General features: G+C 43.3%; 1 protein-coding gene and 1 pseudogene across 12 annotated transcripts in view; one reads left to right on the top strand and one right to left on the bottom strand.

The window, feature by feature from the left end:
* The window catches only part of Ttll5 (tubulin tyrosine ligase like 5), a 258,328-nt gene that overhangs the window by 2,130 nt on the left and 230,050 nt on the right, over window positions 1–26,148 (top strand). For 11 of the 12 annotated variants that reach the window (XM_057782731.1, XM_057782729.1, XM_057782727.1 and 8 more), the window contains 5 exons: window positions 6,342–6,448; window positions 14,210–14,292; window positions 15,866–15,972; window positions 17,912–18,042; window positions 25,313–25,395. In XM_057782731.1, the coding sequence (XP_057638714.1) occupies window positions 6,342–6,448; window positions 14,210–14,292; window positions 15,866–15,972; window positions 17,912–18,042; window positions 25,313–25,395 (511 nt within the window). The remainder of the gene's footprint in view (window positions 1–6,341; window positions 6,449–14,209; window positions 14,293–15,865; window positions 15,973–17,911; window positions 18,043–25,312; window positions 25,396–26,148) is intronic. The other variant, XM_057782735.1, reaches the window with a different exon arrangement.
* On the bottom strand, window positions 77–711 carry LOC130882681 (60S ribosomal protein L17-like; annotated as a pseudogene).

Here is a 26,148-nt window from a genome sequence, read left to right as displayed (position 1 = left end):
ATTGTGCTCCCACCACGTCTGGCTTTGAAACAATATATTTACATATTTTAAAAGGCTTGCATGTGCCTGCTTGAGTTTATATGCACCATGCCTGCAGGTTCATTTTTTTCTTTTTTTTACTTTTATCTGCATTTATTTCATATTGAATTATTTCCCATGCCATAAGTTTTTGTTTCTTCAGTTTCTTCTGGGATATCTTTTTCTTCTGTGCAACCTCCTCTTCTGGCTTTGGAACAATCTGTTCCTTTTCAGTGAGGATCATCTCGATGTGGCAGGGGGAGCTCATGTATGGGTTAATCCGGCCATGAGCTCTGTAAGTTTGTCGGTGCATCTTAGGTGCTTTGTTCACCTGGATGTGCTCAATGACCAGAGAGTCCACATCTAAACCCTTCAGTTCAGCATTGCTTTCTGCATTTTTCAGCATGTGCAGCAAAAATTCTGCACTCTTTTTTGGCTACCGACCCTGTGTCCAGCCCCACTGTTTGGCCTGGGCGCACCTACCGACTCCACCATTGTACCGTCGGAATGGCACACACTGCTTCTTCAAAGTGATATCTTTCAGATACTTGGTGGCTTTTTGGATATGCATACCCTTGATGGCCTGGGCCGTTTCACGGGTGTTCTTAAAGTGAACCCGAAGGTTTGATCCTCTTGATTTGCATGATTTTGTAGGGTTTTCTGGGTCAAGAGAGTAGCGAACCATCTTCACGGGTCACCTCTGGCCGCTTATAGGAAGAGTGGGCCTGTAGGTTCTTGAGGAGACCAGAGAGCATGGGATCCCCTGGAGCTGGGGTTACAGAAGTTGCAGCTGGGAAATAAACCTGGGTCCTCTGCAGGAGCAAGAAACTCTCTTAACTGTAGAGCCATCTCTCTAGTTCCTGCATCTGGCTTTTTTTCTTTTCTTGTGGGTTTTGGGATTGAACTCAGGTTGCCAGCCTTACAAATAAGTACGTTTACCTGTTTAACCATCTCCCTGGCCCCATTGTGTGAACTTAAATTTTTTTTTTACATTTATTTATTTTAGTGTTCATGTGTGTTGGGGGTAGGGCACACATGCTGCTGTGCAGTGGAGGCCAGAGCACAGCTTGTGGAGTCTGTTCTGTCCTTCCACCATGTGGGTTCTGGGACTCGAACTCAGGTCATGTGTGGTGACCAGCATGGAGCCACCTTGCCAGCCTCGTGCCAGGTTCACTCTTGACCGTAGTGTTTAATAATTTGAAAATTTGAGATTTTGAAAGTTTTAGAGATGGATGAAAAGTTATTTTCCTGAGCTCTGACCTTGACTATACTAGTTTTTTCAAAATCCCTTACAACTATAGAGCCGTGATGATATAAAGATCCTCAGCAACTCCTACGAGGATGTTAGAGTTCTGCAGCCTGTGGCACTGGCTTTCTGGAGTTTTAGGTTAAGAGTCAACTTTCTCTTTTTTTGTTTTTTTCCAGACAGAGTTTCTCTATGTAATAGTCCTGGCTGTCCTGGAACTTGTTTTGTAGACCAAGGTGGCCTTGAACTCACAGAGATCTGTCTGCTTTTGTTTCCCAAGTGCTGGAATTAAAGGCAGGTGCCACCACCACCTCCCTGCAAGAGTCAGTTTTCTTGATTGCTGGATCCTCATAATAAAAATGATTAACATTGCCAAATGCAGCTCCGAGAGATGGTGGAGTAGCTCATGTAATGTAGAGATTGAAAGATTTTAATTTGAAGATGTTGTTTCTACTTTGTTAAACTCATTAAAAGATCTTCAAGAGCCCTTACAGAGAAGAGATGGGTTGAGGTCTGAGCTTAGCCCTCCTGGAGTTTGAAGGGTTTTACTCTTCGTGTTTTTGCTTGATACAAAAGAGAAAAGCTGATTTATTTTTGTGATAACTTATTTAATTATTAAGCTGATTTAATGTTAAGATAGCTTACTAAAATGTATTTTAAACTTTCATGTATATACTGTATTTACATCATTTCTCCCTCTCCTACTCCCCCTCTCCAAATTCATGACTTTTTCTTTATTATCCTTTTATAAATGTATATACACACAAATGTATAATATATATTTGTAAACAAATAAACACCTAATCACAATCTGGAGGTCAGGGTGTCCTGGAATCCACTAGGTAACCCAGCCTGGCCTCAAATGCATAGCAATCCTCCTGCCTCAGCTTGCTGAGTGCTTGGGATTATAGGTATGAATGAGTCATCGCTCCTAGTTTTAAGATATGTTTCTTATTCCTTTAGAATATGTCCTCTATAACCTGAGTAACTGCCAGACTAATTGGAAAGAATGTGATTAGGTTCAGATACTATGTATGAAATTACTTGGTAAAGTTGTGAAGCACCACATAAATGTAAGGCATTGGTTACTGCATTCACTGTGACTTTATAAGATAGAAGTCAATAGAGTTTGAAAAACAAATGAAGCATTAATTAAGTTTTGAGGAAAGACTTATGACCGTCATTAGGTTCATAGCAAATTATAATGATTTGACAGTGTATTTGGGTCACTCCCTTTCAGATAATTAGATGGGCAATTCGCTCTGCCTTCATGTGCCATTTTGCTCTCAGTGTACTGTCTTTTACTCATTTTACAAAATTTTAAACGCCAACCAAAATTGTTCTTCCACTCTGTTTTTTTAATCTCTCAGTAGAGGCTTAGGTGGTGAGCATGGAAAATTCAATACAACTGTGACTGTTGGCTTTTATTCATAATTGAGAAATGTTAAATAGCTAGTAGATTTTATGGAAAATACAGGCTGTTCTCTTCCCAACGTTCATCTAAATCCATAGAATTTTGGCAGACTCCTATTTTTTGTGGTTACTCTGGTTTCATCAGCTGATGTCCCGGTTTATCAGATACTTGCTTTCTACCCTGAGAAGCTGGCTTAGGGTTTCTGAGACTGTGATAAAACACCATGACCAAAAGCAGTATGGAGAGGAAGGGTTCATTTCAGCCTATATGTCCAGATCACAGGTCTACAGTGAAAGGAAGTCAGGGCAGGAACTGGAGGCAGGAAGCTACAGGCACCTACAGGCAGGAACTGAAGCAGAAGACTTAGAGGAGCACTGCTTATGTCTTTGTCACTCATATTTGTTCAGCCTGCTTTCTTATATGACCCAGGACCACTTGCCTGGGGCGGTAGTGCCTGCAGTGGGCTACATCAGTCACTAATTAAGATGTCCTGCAGGCTTGCCTACAGTACATTCTGCCGGAGCCATTGTCTCAGTTGTGGTTTCTTCCTCCCAGATATGTCTAGGTTTGTATCAAGCTAACAAAAAACCAACTAGTATAAAAACTAACGTCATTTTCTTTACATCTAGAGTAGTAGGCTTATATTTTAGAAGTTATAAAAGTTAAAAGGGCTCACACCATCTAAAGCCGTTGAGTTGTTGTATGCTTATAGACATCTGTTAAGTCTGATCAGATCCTCAGGTTTTATTAAAGCATTACAGTCCTGGACACAGGTTTAGGAGCGCCATAGCCTGTCATTGTTGGCTTCACATTCCAGAGTTGAGATTTCCTTTTTCCAGGTGTGTTGTGGTGCTGACTGAAGCTAACTGTGACATTGTCCTCATTTTACATAGCATTATTTCAGATATCAAATACTCAGAAGTTCTCCAGATTTGATGTAACCATGGAAACTTCCATGTGCGAACTTGATGTCAGGCTTCTTTAGTCACTGAAAAAAGTTAGTAGTCTTAATTTCTATTCTGCAAGGGGGCATTATGTCAACTTAAAAGGCCAGCAGCAAGGGAAGGCATTTTAATGGGGCACTGTGTGAAGAAGGCACAGCAGCAAGATGCTGGCGCTGCTTTACGCCTCTGTCTGCCTCCCAGGAGCGAGTGTGTTCTTAGGATTTCATAAAGTCAGCCACACGGTCTGTTTCAGGAAGGATTGTTCACATGTTTTGTTATGGGGCTGGAGAGAGGGCTCTGCAGTTAAGGACTTTGGTTGCTCTTTCAGAGGCCCTGGTTCAGTTCCCAGTGACCAGGCAGTAGCTTACAACATTCTGAAACTCCAGTTCTAGGTGGTCTGACACCACTTTCTGGCTTCCAAAGGCAACAGGCACATATGTGGTGTGCACACAAACATGCTGCAAACATTTATACACATAAGACGAAATAGATAAACCTCCATACCCAACAAAGCAAATTTCGTAATGTATACCAATTTCAGGTATAAAAAAAGATTTAAACTTCCAAGTTTTAGTTTCCTAATCAATTTGAATTTTTTTTTTTTTAGTACCTGGTGTATTTTTTGTTGAAATTGACCTCTGTCAGGGAACATGGCTTTTAACGACAGCTTAACATCTACCCAAAGTGCTTCTTAGGTTACTTTGCTAATAATTCCCTTAATAGTTTATCTCTCTTTTTGTCTTTTCATTGACTATGAGTGGAAAGAGTCTCTGTCAGGGATTTGCTTTCCACAGCCAGGGTCTGGGCTCTCCGCAGCTGTGGATCTGTTCATTGTGGCCAAGTCTTGTCGGGCCTTCTTCACTGCGGCGTAATCTATTGTCTGTGATGTGAAGGCACTGTGGTACCAGTCTGTAGCTAGTGCCAGATTGTCAAGGACTTCTGGCTACTTTCCAGACTCTACCTATTTTCCTGTGTCTACTGACACAGAAGGGGTGTAGGGCAGAAAATGTATTTGGAGAGAAGAGGAATTCATATCTACATTTTACATGTGCTTAAGATCAAAAAGTGAACAAACTACATACACAAAATCTATTTTGTGCCCAGCAATGTTGGCACATGCCTTGGATCCCAGCACTCAGGAGGCATTGGCAGGCAGATCTCTGTGAGTTTGAGGCCAGCCCAGTCTACAGAGAGAGTTCTAGAACAGCCAGGGCTGTTATACAGAGAAACCCTGTCTTGAAAAACAAAACAAACAAAACTGATGTGGGAAGGTCATTTGTCTGTCTGTTGCTTTCATTGGTTAATTAATAAAGAAACTGCTTGGCCTGATAGGTCAGAACATAGGTGGGTGGAGTAGACAGAACAGAATGCTGAGAAGAAGGGAAGTGAGGGCAGACACAATGGAGCCAGTCATCAGGTCAGACATGATGAATCTTTCCCAGTAAGCCACCACCTCTTGGTGCTACACAGATTATTAGAAATGGGTTGATCAAGATGTGAGAACTAGCCAATAAGAGGCTAGAACTAATGGGCTAAGCAGTGTTTAAATGAATACAATTTGTGTGTTGTTATTTCGGGTGTAAAGCTAACCATGCGGGAGTCGGGTGGGACGAAAAGCAGGCCTGCTCACCTCATCACTACACAAAACATTCATCTGGTTTTTTTTTTTTTTTTTTTAAATAGACTCTGTAAATGCCATTTCTTACGAATGGCACTGTATTGGTTAGGTTTTTGTTTTTGTTTTTTATCAACTTAATACAAGTTAAGGCCGTCTAGGAAGAGGGACCTTCAATTGAGAAAATGCTTCCATCAGACTGGTCTGCAGGCAAGTCTGTGAAGGCATTTTCTTGATTAATGATTGATGTAGAAGGGTCCACTCCAAGGTGGTCCTGGGTTGAATAAGAAAGCAGACTGAGCAAGCCAGGAGAAGTAAGCAGCACTCCTCCATGGCTAGACTTCAGTTCCTGCCTCCAGGTTCCTGCTTTGCTTGGTTTTCTGCCTTGGCTTCCATTTCTCAGTGATGGACTGTTATCAGAACATATAAGCTGAAAGAAAACCTTTCTTCCCAAGCTGTTTTTGGTCTTTGTGTTTTATCACAGCAATCAGAAACTAACTTAGAGCAACACTCTTGTCTGCTTCCGACATCAAGAACAGCAAGCATCCATGTTTCTTTTACTAGAAAACAGAGGACAAACTAAATAAAGTATTTGCTTTCTTCATTGTAAAGCTTTGGCAGTTCAAGGCAAGGCCCAAGGCTGCCCAGTTTCTGAGACTTGTGTCCTGGCCAGGGTGTGGCTGTTGAAATTTTGGATCGGGAGGGAATAGCCTGGCCCTGCTGTCTGTGGTCTGGCTTGTGTGATCTTGTGAGTTTTCTCAGAGAGTGATACTTAGGAAGTAGATCTCAGTCCACTTAAGGAATGGGTTGGCCAGTATTCTCAAAGAGTTAAATTGTGCACTATGCAAAACTTTACCTAAATGTGATTTCTTAGCAAGGCTCTGGAAGAAGGCTGACATTGAATTCTCTACTTACACCTGACAGTTGTACGGCCTCAGGCAAGAAACTGAGACACTTGTGCTCATTGTGTGGGAAAAGGGTTAAGAGGCATAATGTGACAGTTCTGTTTAGTTGCAAGTATGCAGTGGGGACAGCCATAGCCGCCTACTCCGACTATTCATATTTAGAGCTGTGAATTAATGCAGTGTCTTATTATGCCTGTAGGGATCACCCATGTATCATGTGGACTGGAGGCTGCAGGAGAATTCCAGTTTTGGTTTTCCATGCTGAAGCTATTTTGACAAAGGACAACAATATTAGAGTAATTGGAGGTAGGTGTAACTGCTCCCATAGAAAGAAGGTCTGGGTTTGATCCTGACCACTTTAGAAAAAGTTAGTTTGTCATACACACAGGGAGGCCTTAGCCATGAGAACATGCATTGGCTTGTTACTTGAAATACTATTCATAGTTTTTAAAATTGTTTCCTGAGTTTCTAAAAATTATGTGTATGTGTTTATTTTTCAAATTGTAATTATTTGCACATACCAGAAGTACTATTTGACCATTTTAGAGTGTACAATTATTTAGCATTTATTCCTTCACATATATCACTGGCGTCTAGTTTGAGGACATTTTCATCTACAAAGTAAGCTCTATCTGCATTCAAGCAGCCCTTCTCTCTTCCTCATCACCACCAAGGCCTTGCAACTACTAATCTCTCTGTTTCCATGGATTTTCCCATGGAAACATTTTTTATTTCATATAAATCAATGCTTTTCAACCTACGGGTTGAGACCCCTTTGTCAAACTCTTTCTCCAAAGATATTTACATTGTGATTTGTAACAGTAACAAAGTTACAGTTATGTAATAGCAACAAAAATAATTTTGTGGTTGGCGGTCACCACAACATGAGGAACTGTTAAAGGAAGGATGGAAACCACTGATGGAACCACATACATGGCCCTTGTGTCTGCCTTCCAGTCTGTTCATGTTGTCCTTCATGTCCTACCTGGATAATATTCCACGGAATGCACGTACCACATCTTATTTATCCATTCATCAGCTGCTAGAAGTGGTATCTCCCTGTGCTTTTGATTTTCACTTCCTTAATGCCTAAACAACACTGAAAATATTTACATGTGTATTTTGCTATTTGTATTTCTTTGAAGAACTATCTGTTCAAGCCTTTGCCCCTATTTTACAAATTGAGGTTTGTAGTTACTGGGTCATGAGAGTGTTCGATCTTTATCAAATGTATGGTTTTCATTTCCCCTATTCTATAGAATATTTTTGCAGGCTTTGCTTTCTGTGAGTTGTTTTTTCCTCAGTAGCAGGTTTTTTAGTGTTGATAGGACATAGCTTACCTATATTTTGTTTTTTATGCCTTTAATAATTGTGTTTGAGAAGCCACTGCCTAACATGAATTTTTATATGTGATTTATGGTTAAGGTTTTATATTTAGAGCTGAATAGTCTTTGATTCATCTGGAGTTTGTTTTTTTAGTGTTAGGTAGAGTCTGCCATCATTCTTTTTTTTTTTTTAAAGATTTATTTATTAAGTATACAATATTCTGTCTGCATATATGTCTGCAGGTCAGAAGAGGGCACCAGATCTCATTACAGATGGTTGTGAGCCACCATGTGCTGGGAATTGAACTCAGGGCCTTTGGAAGAGCAGGTGATGCTCTTAACTGCTGAGCCATCTCGTCAGCCCCTCTGCCATCATTCTTTTTTCTTTCTTTCTTTTTTTTTTTTTTTTTTTTTTGGTTTTCCGAGACGGGTTTCTCTGTGGTTTTGGAGCCTGTCCTGGAACTAGCTCTTGTAGACCAGGCTGGTCTCGAACTCACAGAGATCCGCCTGCCTCTGCCTCCTGAGTGCTGGGATTAAAGGCGTGCGCCACCACCGCCCGGCTCTGCCATCATTCTTATGTGTTGACATATAGTTGTCCCAGCACAAATAGTTCAAGAGAATATTCTGAATTTCCTATTGAATGGCACTATTGTCAAAAATCTCTGTACTCTTTTTTTGGGCGGGGGGCAGGGTTTCTCCGTAGCTTTGGAGCCTGTCCTGAAAGTGAAACTAGCTCTTGTAGACCAGACTGGCCTCGAACTAACAAAGATCTGCCTGTGTCTGCCTCCCGCACTTAATTATTCTTTAAAAATTTATTTTTATTTTATGAGTATTTTTCCTGTATATGTGTATGTACTTCATGTATATGCAGTGCCCCTAGAACTCAGATGAGAGATGGAGCCTCTAGAACTGTAGCGCACGCCTTTAATCCCAGCTCTTGAGAGGCAGAGGCAGAGGCGGGTGGATCTCTGTGAGTTTGAGGCCAACCTGTTCTACAAAGTGAGTTCCAGGACAGTCATAGCAGTTACACAGAGAAATCCTGTCTCGAGAAACTAAAAAACTAAAAAAATAAATAAAAATAAGTAAGTAAATAAATAAATAAATATGGTTGTGAGCCACTGGGAACTGGATCTGGGTGCTTTGCAGATCAGCAGATGCTCTTAATTACTGAGCTCTCTCCCAATCCCGCCTCTGCCTCCGAGTGCTAGAATTGCATGCACAGCCACACTCAGCGTATTTTAAGTTTTGAAATGGGGAATTCTTCAGGATTTTTTTTTTTTTTTTTTTGGTTTTTCGAGACAGAGTTTCTCTGTAGCTTTGGTGCCTGTCCCGGAACTAGCTCTTGTAGACCAGGCTGGCCTCGAACTCTCAGAGATCCGCCTGCCTCTGCCTGCTGAGTGCTGGGATTAAAGGCGTGCGCCACCACGCCCGGCCTTCAGGATTATTTTGGTTGTTCAAGTTTCTTTGCAAGTCTACCTAATTTTAGGATTAACTTTGCTGTCTCTGAAATACTGGCCTTTGTGGTGTGGACAGATTCAGCTCTGAGTCCCAGGGTTAAGCTATAGCTGTTTTCAAAGCTTAGGAGGATGTGGATCATCACTGTCAGGTGGAATGGCAGAGTCCGTACTTGTGTTCTTGGTCATTAGTTCATGTCTCAGCTTGGGCATGAAGTAGTGCATCGTAGACAGATCACTTCAAGTCTCTGCCAGTTTCACTGTTAATTAAATGGGGTCATTCTCTGTCTTGCAGGCATCATAGGAGCAAATGAGATTGTTTAATGTCTGGTACATAACAGGCAATCAAAACTTAGACTGCTTATTCCTCTTGTTGAATAGGGGCTGCTCTATTTTTAAATGACCTCATAATAAGCGATTTCAGAGAGAACTATAGACTTACTTTTGGGAATTGCGTGTTCCTCTCTTCCCAAGGGCCCTTGTGCTCTAATCTCCTCAGCAGGTTGCTAGCCTTCCTTTTAAAGGGACAGGATTTATTCATTTTCCTCTAAAGCCTTAATGACTGAACACTGCTGAGAAAATCCCTTAAATATGATTTGATCAAAATACAAATGTGGTTAAAACCAGCAGAAGTAGCAAAGTAACAATCCCCTCAAAATATGCTGCTCTCGATCTGCTTGTGCTAAAACAAACAACAAAATCTCTGTATTCCCATTTGTTAAAGCTGTGCGCCCCAGTTCCAGGGACTCCATCTCTCTTCTGACTTCTAGGTGCACTGCACATACATGGAGTGCATACACCTATGCAGGAAAAACACTCATACATGTAAAATAATAGTTCAGTCTGTCAGTGTTTTCTGGAACCCAAGCCTTTTAAATTGCCATTTCCATAGATAAAGGTCCTGGTGGTTCTTGTCTGTAACTAGCATTATGGAGACTTAAGGCAGGAGGATTTTCAGTTGAACGGCAGTCTGGGCTTCTTAACAAGACCCAACTGGAAAAACAAAAAACGTTAAAAACGATTACATTTGTATCATTATATATTATTAAATTTGTTCTTTATTTCTCTATGTTTTTTGAGGTTTAACTTTTTTACTTTTTATGTAAATGACAGTTTTAATGACTTTTGCTAATGTACGCTTTTTTTTAAATGAAGCACAATTGATCTGTGATATTTTTTTTGTCTCTAAAATAGTAGGTCATGCAGTCTGCTCAGGTCTTAAGTAGTTAAAACCCTCTGAGAAGTTATCCCGGGGCATTAGCTATGTTCTGCTGACCCCATAGTGTTACACGCTTCAGCCTTGCAGACAGAGCTCTGGGTTGTAAAGCGGAGTAACCCACTGTTAAGAGTTAATCCTCAAGCTGCCGAGAAAGCTGCTGATGGCCTGCTGTCATTCTCCTAGGCTTACAACTTTATATATTTTTATTTCTACATTCTTATTTTTGGAATCTACATTTCTATATTCTTACTCTTGGACTCTTGAGTTTTATATTTTGGTGCCGGGGATGGAGCCCAGATCATGTTCTTCTCCAGGGAGCCACCCTGGCCTGCGTTCTAGTTAATCAGGCACCCATTTTATTTATTTAATTTACTTAGTTTGTTTGTCTGTGTTTGATCAGAATTTCATAGAGCCCATGCTGACTTTGAACTTCTGTTCCCTTACTTCTGCTTTCTCAGTGCTGGGACTTCAGACTTGTGCCACCACACTGGTTTATTACATAGTTCATCTTAGGAATTTAAATTCCATCAACTGAAGTAAAATAAAAATTTCTGGTCCTTTGTCATCCTGTCACATTTGAAATGCTGGTTAGTCAGATGTGGTTGGTAAATACTGTTGTGGACAACTGGGGTGTAGAACTGATTTTCCAATAGTAGGTGACAGCCCATCTGGGAAGCCACTGCAGAGTGTTTATTTATGTATATCTGTGTTTACAGAGGGGTGTGAGTGCACACATGCATGGCCAAGGACACCTTTGAGGAGTTGATTCTCTCCCACTGTGTGAGTTCCTGTGCCTGAATTCAGATGGTCAAGCTCTCTTGCTGGCTCTATTCATGTATTTTGAAAATCAAATGTATCGTTTATATCTTCCTTCTGGGTTCCCATTCTGTAGCCTGGGCCGGTCTTAAATTCTAGATTCTCTTGCCTCAGTCTCCCAAGTGCTGGGATTTTAGGTGTACAACACCATTCACACCCCATGCTATTTTTAAATTTTTTCTTCTAATTTTATACTTGAGTTTTGTCTGTATGTGAGTGTACTGTGTGTGTAAAGTGTGGGTGTAGGCCAGAAGAGGGCATCAGACCCCCCCAGATCCTAAGTTACCAGCTGTTTTTGGCTGCCCTTTGAGTGTTGGGAACCAACCTTGCCGCCTCTGCAGGAGTACCCAGTATTCTTAACACCGAGCCACCTCTCCAGCTCTGCCTCATGCTGTTTTTCTAAGTCCCTTAGGGATGTCATTATTCTCTTGGGTACCTCTGTGCTAATGGCTGGTTCCTTGTTTTTGTCTGCTGTTGCAGCCAACCTTGAACTAGTATTCTATGTTACTTCTTGGGGTACATGCGAACATTTAGGGGGGAAGAAGTTTCAGTCTGTGGTAGAACTGATGTGAAGGTTCTTCAGGGGGTGAGAAGCAGGATATTTGGCAGTTTGCTGGTATCCAAAGGATCAGGTCCTGCCTCCTGTTTCCATGTGGATGAATATAGAGGTGCAGGATTTCTTTGTTGGGCAGTGGGCAGGTTCAGTTTGCAGTTACAGTTCTAGCTTAAGTTTATCTTGGGAAAGGAGAGGGAGGAGAATGAGTACTGCCACCCTTTCATTAAGCCCTCAATGGAATGAGTAATGCCCACCCCCATTGGAGATGGGAGTTTGCTTTACTCAGCCTGCAGATTTAAATGCTAGACCCTAGTCCATACTGTGACTCTTTTTTTTCCTCCTTAAATTGTCTCTGAATTTGAACCAGCCTTCACATAGCTGGAATTCTAGGTACTGTATTTGAACCAGCCTCCACATAGCTGAAGTTCTAGGTACTGTATTTGAACCAGCCTCCACATAGCTGGAGTTCTAGGTACTGTATTTGGGGAGCAAATAATTTGCTTCAAGTCCACTGATGGAGACCAGTTTTGTCCCAAGGTGAACTGTATTGATTTAGATGATGAGATTTGAGAATTTTGAGGTGCTAAATTTAGATTAGATTTTAGACTTTGGGTTGTGTTGACAGGGATGTCGGGACGGGTTGAGTTTATTTTGCATGTGAGAGAAGTATGAATCTTAGGGAACAAAGGGTGAGTTCCGGTAGGGCCCCTTATGTGCCTCTGTCTTAATCTCTGGAACCTGTGAATATAAACCTATTTGGATGGTAAAGGGGAATTAAAGTTGCTAATTGGTTGACCTTCAAGTAAGAAGATTAGCCTGGATTAGCCCAGAGTGTCCAGTTTGGTGCAACCAGAGGGTTCCTTAACATGGAAGGAGGAGCCAGTAGGACCAGAGTGGGACAGGTGAAAAAAGACCAGATCTGCCATTGTTGCCTTTGAAAGTGAGAAAGGGAGCAATAAACCACAAAGCACTGGGTGGAGGTGGCCATTGGAAACTGAAAAGTAAAGGACCCATATCCCACCAGGAGCCCACAGAAGGGAGCACAGCCTGATTGTCACAGCCTTGCCTTAGACTGGTGGTGCCTGTGTTACTGTATGTGTGTGGGGGGCAGGGGCTGCACAGCTACAAGTATGTTTGTTACTGCAGTAGAAGCAAACCATCCCACCTCGCTGTCGTGGGGAGGGATTTGCGGTTGTTTTGTAATTGCATTACCATCTAGCTATTTGCTGCTTTGTCACTTTTATGTTAGATTGTCTCAAACTTGTCCCTTGAGAGCCCACTTAAGCTAATTGTGACACGTTTCTAATCAGTTTTGAACATTTCTGTTTTGGGTCAGAAAGGATGGTTCAAGCCTCCCGGCTTCCAGTCTCAGCATTCTGCACGGCTCTTGACGTTCTGTTCTGCACAGAAACAAATGCATAGGATTCTGCCTGTTTTTTTTTACGGTGATTTTATAAAGACAACAAAATGGCGCCTGTCTTAAAGGGGGCGGTTGGAGGTCCCTGCTCATCTCTGTGTATTGGAGAGACCCCTGGTCTAAGATGTTCTGGCAGTCAGCATTTGAGGACACAGAGGGCTGTCTGGAGCAGTGCTCGTAGCCTTTTAAGTACAGAGGACCTCTTTCTCAGTCTCAAAAAGTCCAAGGGCTTTCCCCAGAGTAATGATTTTAAGGTGGAAAAATAGACGAATGATTAGAAAGGAAATGAATTATGTTGAAATATAATAATTAAAATATTAAAAAGACAAATAGCTGGATGTGGTGGTACATGCCTCCCATCCTTGACTGTAGGAGTGTGTGTTTGAGGCTACATGGGCTACATAGTAAGTATTAGGTCAGCTGAGGCTACAAATATAGCCTTGTGTCAAGAAACTAAAAAATAAAAATGTAACCCAACCCCCAGATTCAAGTCATATATAATTTTTATTAGTCATTTGTTTGTTAACTACCACAACTTATAAGTACTCTGAACATTAACAACTGTGAAGTGAACTTAATGGCTAGGATCTGTCACTTGGTGACAGAGCCACAACAGCAGAGTCACACTGCCTGCCCTTGATGCCTACACTCCTCATTGAAAGTGTTGTTGTTGTTCTTTTGGATGTTTGAGGCAGGGTTTCTTTGTGTAGCCCTGGCTTTCTTTAAAGTCATCCTTGTAGGCCAGGCTGGTCTTGAACTCACAGAGATCCGCCTGCCTCTGCCTCCCAAGTGCTGGGATTAAAGGCGTGCGCCACCACCGCCTGAAAGCATTGTTAAATTTCACCTGGAAACTAGTGAAAACAAAGATGATGTAGGTTTTGTTCCCCTTTCTGTATTGAGTGAACCTCACTATCTCTTAGCTTAAAAATTCTTGGTCTTTGGCTGCAAGATGGTGCAGAGTATGGAGTGCTTGTCCTGCAAGCCTGAGGACCTGAACAGTCCCTGGAGCCCAGTGAAAGGACGCAAGAGGGAACCAACTTCACAGAGTTGTCCTGTGTCCTCCACACACATCCTAGTATGGGATCCTTTCCTATCACAATATAGTACTAAAAATATATTCAAGGAAGCCTTGGCTCTAATCCTCAGCTGATTTGTAGTCACTTTAAGGACAGCAGTATAACACCATTGAGTACATTAATCAAGTTTCCATGTTGCTGTTTATTTTTGTCTTTGCAATTAAACTTTCTGGCTACTGAACTTGATTCTGTGTTTTTGTTTAGAACGTTATCATTTGTCTTACAAGATTGTGAGAACGGACAGTCGCCTGGTGCGAAGCATTCTGACAGCCCATGGATTTCACGAAGTAAGCTCATTTTTACAACCTCACCTCACCCAATCGCCTCAAAAGCCGAAATCCTAGCTACCTAACTGACTTTATCCATCCGCAGAGGCAGCGCTAGGAAGCGCACGGGACCAGTGATTAGAGACTCTGCAGAACTTGGTACTACCAGCAGTTTCTCCTTGTGGTACATGGGAAGCATTTCCACAGGATTCCCCCTCCCCTTTTCTTGTAATGATCTTAGATTTGGGCAGAGTTGCCCATCAGACATTGTCTGATATCTAGTTGGGGTTCTTAGATTTGGGCAGAGTTGCCCATCAGACATTGTCTGATATCTAGTTGGGGTTCTTAGGTTCGGGCAGGGTTAGTTGCCCATCAGATGTCATCTGATACCTAGATGGGGTTCTTTGGTAGCACAGAACAGAAGCAGACTCTGTCACTGAAACCAAGACAGAATTGCAGTGTGCTATGGAGAGGGTGGCTTATAGGCGCTGAGGCTTATATAGAAGGGGAGAGGCCACAGCAGCCTCGGGCACTGAAGGGCAGGACTCTCTAGTTTTATCTCAACGCACTGCTTTGGAAGTTACTGGCTCCATTCATTGTGTTTGTTCTTTTTCTGGTGATAGAATTATTGGGCCAACTTAGGTTATAGATCTTATGGAGTGGAGAAGAGGGCAGATGAGCAGATGGCAGGTTCTTTAATATCCTGGAGCAAGTCATTCCCCTAAGAAATCTGCAAAAACAAGATGTTGTCATTGAAAGGGGTAGGCACAGTTGTCATTGAAAGGATGCTACACAGTCCACCACTACTGATATTCTGAGACCACTGATGAAAGTCTGGTCACTAGCTGCTTTTTATAAGTTGGTACCAATAGGGGGCACTTGGGGACCGCATACTGTTGATGCCGGCTTGTTGCTTTTCTATCTAAATCATTTGCCATTGTCCTAGTGTGTTATATGGGCAGAGTACACAATTAATAATGAATGGACAAATGCATTCTGATGAATGATTAAAGGAAATCTAAGGCTTAACACTTTTTCTTAGTCTCTGTTCTAATTTTTAATTGCGTGTCTATGTGTGGGTATGTGCATGAGAGTGTAGGTGCCCATAGAGGTTAGAAGCATCAGCGTCCCCTGTACTAGGGCTTATAGGTGGTTATGAGCCACCCAGTATAGTTGCTAGTAATCGAACCTAGGTCCTTTGCAAAAAACAGTACCTACTCTTAACCCCTGAGTCATCCAGGTCTGGCTTTAGTTAGGATCTACAGGACATAAGGGAGGCCTGGGAACAAAAGGAGTCTGGAGCTCGGTTCTGAGGTATACTTTGATATGTGTGTTAGACATCATTGACTTGCCCAGAAGGGTCACTTTATTTTATGGTCTGTGTATGAGACCTCCCAGCTCCCCCTTTCTCTAACCCTCATTATCTTGTTTGCTGTGGTACTCTGCTGTGATAATAGGCTTGTATATAGTAACAGGGTCATGCCGAGAGTCCTCTGTAGATGAGAAACCACTGACTTTCTCTGTCATTGCTCTTCTGGAGACAGGCTGCTGCTTATTTTTGTTCATTTGTTTTCCATGTGTCTTTTGTGACTAGGTTCACCCGAGCAGCACTGACTATAACCTGATGTGGACAGGATCCCACCTGAAGCCCTTCTTACTTCGAACCCTCTCTGAAGCACAGAAAGTTAATCACTTCCCCAGGTAAAGCTCCTCTCGGTGTTTAAAGGTCGCTGTCATTGGAACATGTAGCCAGAGGAGAGATGCAGTGTTCTTGGGGAACTTGGTTCAGCCCGTGCTGGAGGCTGAAGTGTTCCTATCCCTGGGAGGTGGAGACTCTTCAAGGGCTATGGAGATGTGAAAGGTTTTAAAGAGACAATTTCCATTTCTCTGTCCTAAAATTGAGGTGGTTCACAGTATGTGTCTCCAGTGGGTGAGGTCCCCTTTCTCACCTCTCCTCCCACTGTCACATCGTCATTTCTGCTAAAGAGTGACTCAACTCCTGTCTTAACATGGAACGTTTTCCTTGGGCACAAAAGATTTTGGAGTTCCAAGCTAGGTGTGATGGCACATGCTCATAAACCTTGTATTTGGGACATCCTGAGGGGTTGGATACCTCCCCCAGGTAGACAGTGTCAGAACTGAATTCGAGGACACCCAGTGGCACCCGCAGTGACATTGCCTGCTGGTAGTGGGAATGCCCCTCCACCCCCAGCTGGTGTCAGGAGTGTTGATGATTGCGTGGAGCTGAGTGGAGCCGAGGAAAATGCTCTGGTATTCCTCCACATCTCAGAATACGGGAGGAGAAACTGAGTCTGTTTTCCCAGTGTCCTCAGAATGACTGCTGGCAGCTCTTCTAAAGTTAAACATATACTCTGTGGTGATTGTAAAATGTGTCTGTAAATTCTTTGACACTTCCTTCAAAGGTTGAGCTAAATTTTTCTGTTGTTGAGTGTCAACTAGACTTAGTGACTTGTCTCTAATGAATGGAATGTGGCAGACGTGGTGCTTTGCCATGTCGGAGACTGGGTCATTACAGACATTGTCACCTCTTCCTTGGATCAGTGGAGGCTGGGTCATTACAGACATTGCCACCTCTTCCTTGGATCAGTGGAGGCTGGGTCATTACAGACATTGCCACCTCTTCCTTGGATCAGTGGGCCTCGGAGTATGCCAGCAGCATGTCACGAAAGTATGCAGCCTGTGGAAGGGTTTACCTGAGGAACTGAAGCTGCTCACTGCCAGCTGGTTCCATACCTGTGAGCAGACTGAGACGTGCATGCTCCATCCTAGCCGGGCCTGATGATGGCAGTGTAGGCACGCATCTGCACTGCAACCTCATCAGATGGCTGAGACAGCTGCCCAGGGCTGTCATCATCCCACATCGCTGGCCCACAGACACTGACATCATGAATGTGAACTACTATTTTAAGCTGCTATATTCTGGGGCTGTTTATTATCTAGCAATAGATAATTTGGTAAACTACGTAGCAGGCCCACACCTGGGAAAATGGAAATGTTTGTATAAAAATTTGGTGTTTATATAAAAATCTATATGTAAGTGCTTTCAAGCAACTTTACTCACAATCTTCTCTACACTGGAAGTAATCCAGATGTCCTTCAACTGTTGAAAAGATAAACAAACTGTGGTATATCCATACCACAACTTGTAACTTAGCACATAAAAGAATAAAATACTGATATATGCAACCGATAGAATAAAGCTGAGATGTTTCATGCTCAGAGGAATGCTAAGTATTGCAGGATACTGCTTATCTGTTTGGGAAGAAGTGAAAACACATGTTTGCCCTGTGTCTGGCAAAAGAAATGCCTGCAAGGGAATCGAAGCTACCTTGGGATATTAGTATTTCTCTGTATTTTGATTGTGGTCGTCATTACCTAATCAACACATCAGAATTAAACATGGAAAATGGGGGAGTTATTCTACATAAATTGTATCTTTATGCATAAATCTGATTAAGAAATGTCTATTTGAGGAAAATGTTTCATAAGACTTTTGGATAATCTACTGTCTTCAGTAACTGCTTCAGAACTCAGTGCTATGAGTTCTCCACAGTCTGGTAATAGAGGAAGCCTTTGTAGGTGTGATTCACTGAAATGGAAAAATTTTCTTGCTTTGCAGATCTTATGAACTAACCCGGAAGGACCGACTGTATAAAAACATCATTCGAATGCAGCACACACATGGATTCAAGGCTTTCCACATCCTCCCTCAGACCTTTCTCCTGCCAGCTGAGTACGCGGAGTTCTGTAGTAAGTGCTGGCTGAGGTGCCCTCGCACCTGGGCTTGAGGCAGATTTAACTTTGACATCGCTGACCTTAGAGCTTACTGGGGCTTTCCAAGTCTTTGAAAATTTTTGCTTAATTTGGAAGAACAGTTACATAGTTAAATTACTTGTGTTTGGGTGGTGCTCCTGCATGTTTGGTTTTGGTAGGATGACAGTGTGGCAGTAGTTTATGGAAGGACACACTGCTGTCATCCAGGCACCTCCTGTCCTGGGTAGTTTTGCCAATTCGTCTCTTCGTTGTTGAGATTAAGTGTGGCTTGAGGGCCTAAACTCCTGTGAATGTGAACTGCAAGTTTCCTTTCTGGTGTCCCTTCCACTTCTCACTTGAATGTCTTGCTGCTTTGACTTCCAGACTTAAATTCTTTGGAGAATAAGTATCATGTCTTTAAAATTTGGACTTGCTCATTTGTCTTTTGAGGCAGGGTTTCACTAGGTGTCTTCAGCTGGTCCAGGACTTGCCATCTATGTAGATTGGGCTGGCCTCGAACTCACAGAGTTCCACTTGTTTCTGCCTTCTGAGTGCTGAGACTAAAGGCTGCTGCCGTGGCCAGCATCATATGTTTTTTGTTGTTAAGTGTTTGGTGGTATCAGTCACACTTTTTCCTTTTGAGTTCATACTAATAAAAAGTACACGTAGGCATGTAATGGAAATCTGAATGTCAGCTGCATTGCTGGTAAAGTGCCAGGAACACGTGGCCTAAATCTAGGTCTACAATGGGATTCTTATTTCTTTGGCCTCACGGAACTTACCATCCCAGGCCTGGCAGCAGCTGGGTTGTTTGTACCTTCCCCCCTCACACAAGACCCCAACTCAGTAGGTGTGATGTAAGCAGAGTCCGGAGCACATGGGGGCACATGTGAGTGGCAACTGTGATCATAGAGATCCAGATACTAACCTCTCCTGTCACTAGTCCTAAAGGAAATCCTGAAGTAATTCTCTGTTGGCGTTTAGAGGAGTCAGATTTGCTTCTTACTCCACTGTGGCCCTCTAGCCCTGGAGGCAGGGGCAGAAGGATGGTAGACGATGGCACAGGGTGAGAGTCCCTCTGCCAGCTCCAGCCTGGCTTGTTGCAGTGGATTGCGTCTTCAGCCAGTCATTCTAATCCTTACAAGTTCTGCTTTAACAAAAAGAACTCGAAAGGTGCACAGCCTCTTTGCCAGTGGGACCTCATTTAGACCTAGCACACGCAGACAAGTATGTTCCTTGAGCACCAACCAGTGCAAATCACTCCTGTGATCACCACCCACAGACCACATCAGGGACTTCTTTTCTTTGGAAAAGCAGGGATAGGAAAGACATACAGCGAAAAGGAAGCCTCTCGCAGGATGCAGGCATTCTGAGCTGCTGGTCCAGGCTTTCTGGCTTCTGTTCGGCATTTAAAACCAGTGTTGTCAGACAGCTGTGTTCCCGAGTCACATGTTGGAGCAGAAGGCTGCCTATACACCCTATCCATTTTCTTCTTCAAAGAGACAGTCCTTTTTGTTTGTAGAATCTGTTTCAAGTTCTCCTTTTCCTTTGGTGTCCCTCAAGCACATGCTATTCAGAAATTCTGTTTTCACGACACTGTAATTCCTCAGCCTGCCTCACTTACTTGACTGTAGGCAATAGGAGATTTTTGAGAAGAAAAGAGATAGGAACACTAGCCACAAAAGCACCTGTGGAATAAAAAAGCCAAGAGAAGAAAAGTGATGTGGTATTGAAAGTTGTTGCAGTGATGTGGCTCAGAATGGCTGGGCCTGAGCTGTGTGGTGAGAATGGACAAGTGTTGGTAGGTGGAGTAGAAGGACAAGCAAGGTTTATTAACTGGATGTGTGGAGTATCAGGCTAAAGGTCCAAACGGGCCTCCAAAGACGTGAGTTAGAGAAGCTATGGGCGTCATTGAGACCTCAAGGAGCGGTTGCTGGGGGTGGTGAGGGTGGTCGCCCAGGCTGGCCTCAAACTCCTGGGCCTCCCTGGGAGTCGAGATTACAGGTGTGAACCACTACTGCCCCACCAGGACTTGGAAGTCTAAGCAAGGACTGTTCAGTTTGGATGTGCTCTGGGGAGAGCAGGCAGTGATGTTTTGCAGCTCCGAGTTTAGCTAAAGATACAGAATCTGGAGGTGTCAGATGAAAGCGATGACTCGGAGATACATGAAGATAGAGAAGCGGGCGCGCAGCGAGCCAGGCAGAAAGAGATGGTAGGAGAACATGGGAAGGATGTCTCAGAAGGGGCAGTGGCTCCAGTAGAAGAGCGAACTTTAGGAAGGAGCTGGGATGTCTTCCCTAAGTGGGGGAGGGGGTAAGAAAACTCAGTGCTGGCCAGGTAAGACTTTGCACGCAGCAGAAAGCGGTGGCTGGGTTCATGTGATAAATTCTCAGCCTGCCTAGAAAGGAGGGTGGTATGGTCTTATGCCAGGAGTGAGGGCAAAGTGTGGGGCTGTGTTTCTTAAAAGGGCAGAAAGGTCCTGATAGGGTCTTTGACAGGTTGAGCATGATGTAAAGTTTTTCAGGACCACGGGGAAGATGAGCCAAGGTGATCCTCAAGATGATTAGCTTTTTATCATAATAAGAAAAAGGCTTAAGTTTGTTTGTGGAGAGGTTGAGCCTAGGAACCAGTCATTACAGCCAGAGGGGCAAAAGCCTGAGGGGTGCCTGAATTGTTCACTGAGTCCTCAGTGAGCAGGGCTGGGAATATACCGCACAGAGTCTTCCTGGTTCCTGGCCCCGTGTCCAGCTAATGTTTTGTAGAACTGAAGGTCTGTGACCCTGGAGAACCTGCCTAGGGATCTGTTGCCCACTCCAGCCATTTCCCTCAAGCAGACAGAAATGACAAGGAAGATGAGGGTGACAGCAGTGTGGATATCATGGAGCTTTCCCTAGAACTGCGTTCTTTGGCATCTCCACGCGTGATGGAAGCTGAGTAGTTCTGAGATGTGGACACAATTATGGTATCGTGCAGCTTATTGCAGACACTCAGATTTCAGTGCAGGAATAATTTCTAGGACCATGATTTTCTAGGAGATCTTAGCAAATGAGACGAAAGACAAGACTAAGGAGTCCAGTAGCATCCTCATCCCTGAAAAGCTGCTGCTCCTGGTTCCGTGTTCTTCCAGTGTACTGAACATGCTGTCACTGGAACTATGATGGGAAGGGCTTCAGATTGTCTATAATATCTTCATCTAAGCAGACTGCTCCGACCTCTGCCCTGCTTTTGCCTCTGATTTTTCTTGCTTCTTGCTCATTTTTTTTAACATGCTGAAAAGAAATAGATCTTTATTATAAAAGATCCCAAATCAGTGTAAAAATGCCAGCACAGGAGATGAATTCTGACATTAGTCCTCATAGAAATGCCAGTAATGAAGCACCAGAAGCAGATTTCACTTTTTTTAATTAAGAAAAAAGTTTTCCTTGCAGAGTTGGGGTTTGAGTACAGCATCCTGGCACATTGTGGAAGTGTGCAGCCACTGAGCTACCTCCTAATCTCAGCACACGAGCTCACAGAGCAGAGTCCATTGAACAGCAGGCTAGTAGCAAATGCTACACGTCGCTAGACTTAACCTACTCTGAAAATGAGAGTTTTCAACGTCCAGTGGCGCTGTGGAGTACTGTCTGCAGGCAGCTTTGGCCAGCCTCTCAGAGGGCTCACAGCACCCAGTGTCTGTACGCTTGTTTAATGTCTGTCTGATTGCTAGCCTGCGCTTTGTGAGGTAGAAGACGCCTTCCTACTGTGTATCCCACTCTAGGAAACTACTTGGCAGATTAAATACATAAAGGTTTCGAATGAGTCAATGTATGGAGCTTAGAAGATTTAATCTTTTTGTTTTGTTTTGTTTTTGTATTAATAGCTTCTTGTCTTGAAATCTCCTGTTTTGTATTAATAGCTTCTTGTCTTGAAATCTCCTGCAAAGGCATCTCAAGAGAGAGAGGATTATTTTGTCCTGCAGTTCCAGAGGCTGCAGTGCACCATGGTGTGGAAACTGCTAGGGAGGAAGGGACTGTGGAAGGAGCAGGAAGCTGGCTAGTCACATTGCTTCTACACTCAGGAAGTGACGAGTGAGCAAGTGGGGCTGAGCTGGGAAGGCTCAAGGGCCACTTCCTCCAGTGAGGTGCCACCTCTGTGGGGTTCCCATAACTTCTTCAAACAGTGCCACCAGTTGTGGGACATGTCATATTCAAGGCACAGCATGCTCAGCCTCAGTGCTTCCTCAGAGATCTGAGGGAGGTCATAAAAGAATGACATATTTTGTGTTCAATGACCTCATTTCATATAGATTTAATTTTTTCTCATATGTAATTATAAACTTCTATAGCACTATTTTGACATGATATAGATTATGTTTTTTTGAAGGAGTAATATATTTCCATGGTGTAAAACTAAATAAAACAGTAACCAGGGAAGAAACCTCCTTTTCTTTTTAAATTTATTTTTATTTTTGTGCACATTGATGTTTTGCCTATGTGTATGCTCGTGAAAGGGTGTCAGGTCCCAGATAGTTGAGAATTGTCATGTGGGTGCTGGGAATTGAACCCAGGTCCTCTGAAAGAGCTGTCAGTGTTCTTAACCACTGAGCCATCTCTCTAGCCGCAAGAAGCCTGTTTTTGTTCATGGGTCTCAGCTATCTCCCTGGGGCTCACCAGTGTTTGCTACTAGTTTTTTGCATGTCTTTCTGGGGACGTTCTTGGCAATCATTGTCAAACAGCTTGAATGTGTGTGGGTATGGAGGAAGCATGCAGTGACTATTGCTTTTTGCTTTCTTCTTTTCATAGACTGTTCTACATCAATTAATTAACAATATTCTCATTGCATACGTTTGTTGAGGTTTCTCTTGTGTTGATCAGGTGCTTGCAAATGCAGCCTGAGATACTCCATCTCTGCCTGTTTGCAGCCATCTCTATGAGCTAAGGATGCTTTTTACATTTTCAAATGGTTGAAATCAAGATGACTGTAACTTTGTGGCATGTGGAAATGGCACGGAATTCAGTGTAAATGAGGTTTTATGGGAACACAGCCACTGTCCTTTGTTTGTATATTATCTGTTTTCAAGTTACAGCAGTAGAGTTGAATTCTTACACCAGAGCTTGCATTTCCTATAAAACCAAAAGTGCTTATGGTTCAGCTTTTCATAATTAGTTTGTAGCCTGCAGCCCCTCACATAGGTATGATAGAGTAGATTTAATTAAATTAATCTCTTGCTTTTATAGCCCAGCATGGGATAACTTCATAAATATATACACACAATGTGGGATTTTTAAAGTTTTTTTTCCCCCAGGACAGGGTTTCTCTGTGCAGCTTTGGAGTCTGTCCTGGAACTCACTCTGTAGACGAGGCTGGCCTTGAACTCATAGTTCTGCTTGCCTCTGCCTCCCAAGTGCTGGGAATAAAGGTGTGTGCCACCACCACCACCTGGCTAAAGATTTATTTTTAAATTTTTATTTATTTATTTTTTAAAAGATTTTATTTTGTATACAATGTTCTGCCTGCATGTACGCCTGCAGGCCAGAAGAGGGCACCAGGTGTCATGATGAGATGGTTGTGAGCCACCATGTGGTTGCTGGGAATTGAACTCAGGACCTCTGGAAGATCAGCCGGTACTCTTAACCTCTGAGCCATCTCTCCAGCCCCTAATTTTAAATTTTTAGTGCGTGCTCGTGTGTGTGTGTGTGTGTGTGTGTGTGTGTGTGTGTGTGTGTGTGTGTGTGAAGTGAATGCAGGTGTCTGAGGAGTCCAGGAGAGTCCCTGGATTTGGAGTTAGAAGAGGTTGTGAGCTACCTGACATGGGTACTGGGAACCAGAGGATCCTCTGGAGGAGTAGCAAGGGCTCCTAGCCGCTGAACCCTGTTTCCACCCCCATACATGTTCCACACTCGTGTGAATAGAGGTAGAGGATGCAGTTCTAAACCTATTTAGTATCTAGAACCTTTAGATTATTCATAGTACTTTTTTCTTCTGGTGCTAATTTTGTTACGTTGCAGCCAGAGAAAAGGCAAGGCAAGATGGGGTAGACAAAGGTACTTAGGTCCCTCCCAGGTCTCCTTCAGGTAAAGTGGTTTGTGGTAGAGCCAAAGTCAGGTTCCTGTTTGGGGCATAAAAGAAACTTAGACTTTGCACAGGGGAGATGGAAGAGGAGGCTGGTAAGTGGTCTGGGAATATATGCCGCCCTGGGGCTGTTGCTGGTGCCAGGCTCTTGGCTCCTGGAGTCCTGAAGTCTGCCTGGGTGGGACCCTGTTCAGGGTCAGGGGACATTTGTGTCTCATGTGGGAAGAGCAGAGGTGGGATTAACACGCACAGGTGGCAGCCCTTGGCCTTTTAATAACTCAAACCAGAGACTATAAACTTGAGGGAACTTTATTGGGTTTATGCTTTTGTGTTCTGGATAAAATGATGTTATCCTGATGCAGAACAGCTGGGTGTTTGAGAGGCCAGAAACACTTTCACTCACGTGGTTTTATTTCTTCACACACTGCGCCCTTTTAGAGGAGAAAATAGCAAGAAACCAGTATCTTAGTTTTCAGCTTTTCCTTCTTCCTTGGAAACGGTGGGTGTGGGGTTCATCAGAAGAGGAAGGGACTGAGGTAGAGTGGAGCCTGCCACCAGCTCTCTCTTTCCTGGGGCTTCCCCCACAGTTCCCCATGAGTCCGTCCCCCCAATCCTAGGATATTCCCCAAGTGGAAGTCAGAACCCTCAGCTTCTTCCCAGACCATGAAGGAGTCCCGGGGAGTCTCAGTGCCAAATTTCTGCTTTTTATTCTTATGACCCAAAGATACTTAAGAACTGACCTGAAGCTGGTGGGCTGTAGGCCACCTTGTGCTCGTGGGTCATGATGCTTCCTTGCCCTGTCTCACTGCCTGGTTTACGAGATCTGAAGAATTATTCAAAGGAAGTAGCTGTATTTGGAGATATAAAAAACTCAGTTGTCTCTATCTATTGGCAGTTCTTCAGTTAACAAAAATGAGATTTTCAGTTTCCTGAAGGTTGTTTTTGGTAACAGACTAACGTTCAGATTTGACCTTATTTTGTTTCCATCCTTATGTAAGAAAGAGGAAGTAGTGGAGGATATAATTATGTGAGTACTTTGCTGTCCTCCTCCCTTTCCTTCTTCTGCTTCTTCCTAAGTTCCCTTTCTGGGTGCACTGCTGCTCCCCAGCTGCAGATTTGGAAGGTTCTTTGGGTACTGTTGTTTCAGTTGAAGATAATAAACTCATGTTCCTTCTTTTTTTTCTCTTCCCTTTTTATCTCCCAATATTTTGAGCAGATTCATATTCAAAGGACCGGGGACCTTGGATAGTAAAACCAGTGGCCTCTTCTAGGGGGCGGGGCGTCTACTTGATCAACAATGTAAGTATGCGGAGAACTGCAGACCTGGCACTTTTTGAGCAGGTATTTCCTTCTGCACTAGTTCAGATGTGAGTGGAGGCCGGGTGTGCACTGCTGTTCACTCTGCTGGGAGCTTCATCCCAAGGCCCAGCATGCCCATGGCCAGAATGCCACTTGCTAGACTGGTTTTGGGGAGAAGGCAGCCTGTTGTATTAGCACAGAAGTGTCTTCTGCTTTGAGCTTGTTGTCCTGTCATCTACTCAGCACTGAGCTGTAGCACGAATAATAAAACCCAGAGACAGAGATGGGGGGGAAAGCTGAAGAGTAGAGAAGCAGAGCAGTCAGCCACTAGAGAGACCTTTTAGGGGTGACCCTCAGACTCCACACTCCAGTGAGTTCCTGTCTATTTCCCTTTATACTCTTCTCTCTGTCCAGCCATATCACTCCTGTCTCCACCTCCCTAGTGCTGGGATTAACAATGTGTGACTCCCAAACAAAAGAGTGTGAGCCACCACCATCTGGATCTGTTCCTCGATTGATTTTGTGTAGCCCAGGGTAGCCTTGAACTCATAGAGATCTATCTTCCTCTGTCTCCTGAGTCCTGGGATTAAAGGTGTGTGCACCACTCACTGGCCTCTAGTGACTTCGCTTTGCATTCTGATCTTCAGGCAAGCTTTATTTATTAAAATATAAATAAAATATCACTACACTGAGCTCTCAAGAATCACGCTTTAAGTTGGTTTGATGTTTTTGCCATTGCTGCTTTGTTCTCTC

This window comes from Chionomys nivalis, chromosome 10 (genome assembly GCF_950005125.1).
Source record: "Chionomys nivalis chromosome 10, mChiNiv1.1, whole genome shotgun sequence".
Classification (NCBI taxonomy): Eukaryota; Metazoa; Chordata; class Mammalia; order Rodentia; family Cricetidae; genus Chionomys; species Chionomys nivalis.
The sequence above is the reverse complement of the archived record's forward strand: the minus strand, read 5'-3'. Positions and strand labels throughout refer to the sequence as shown.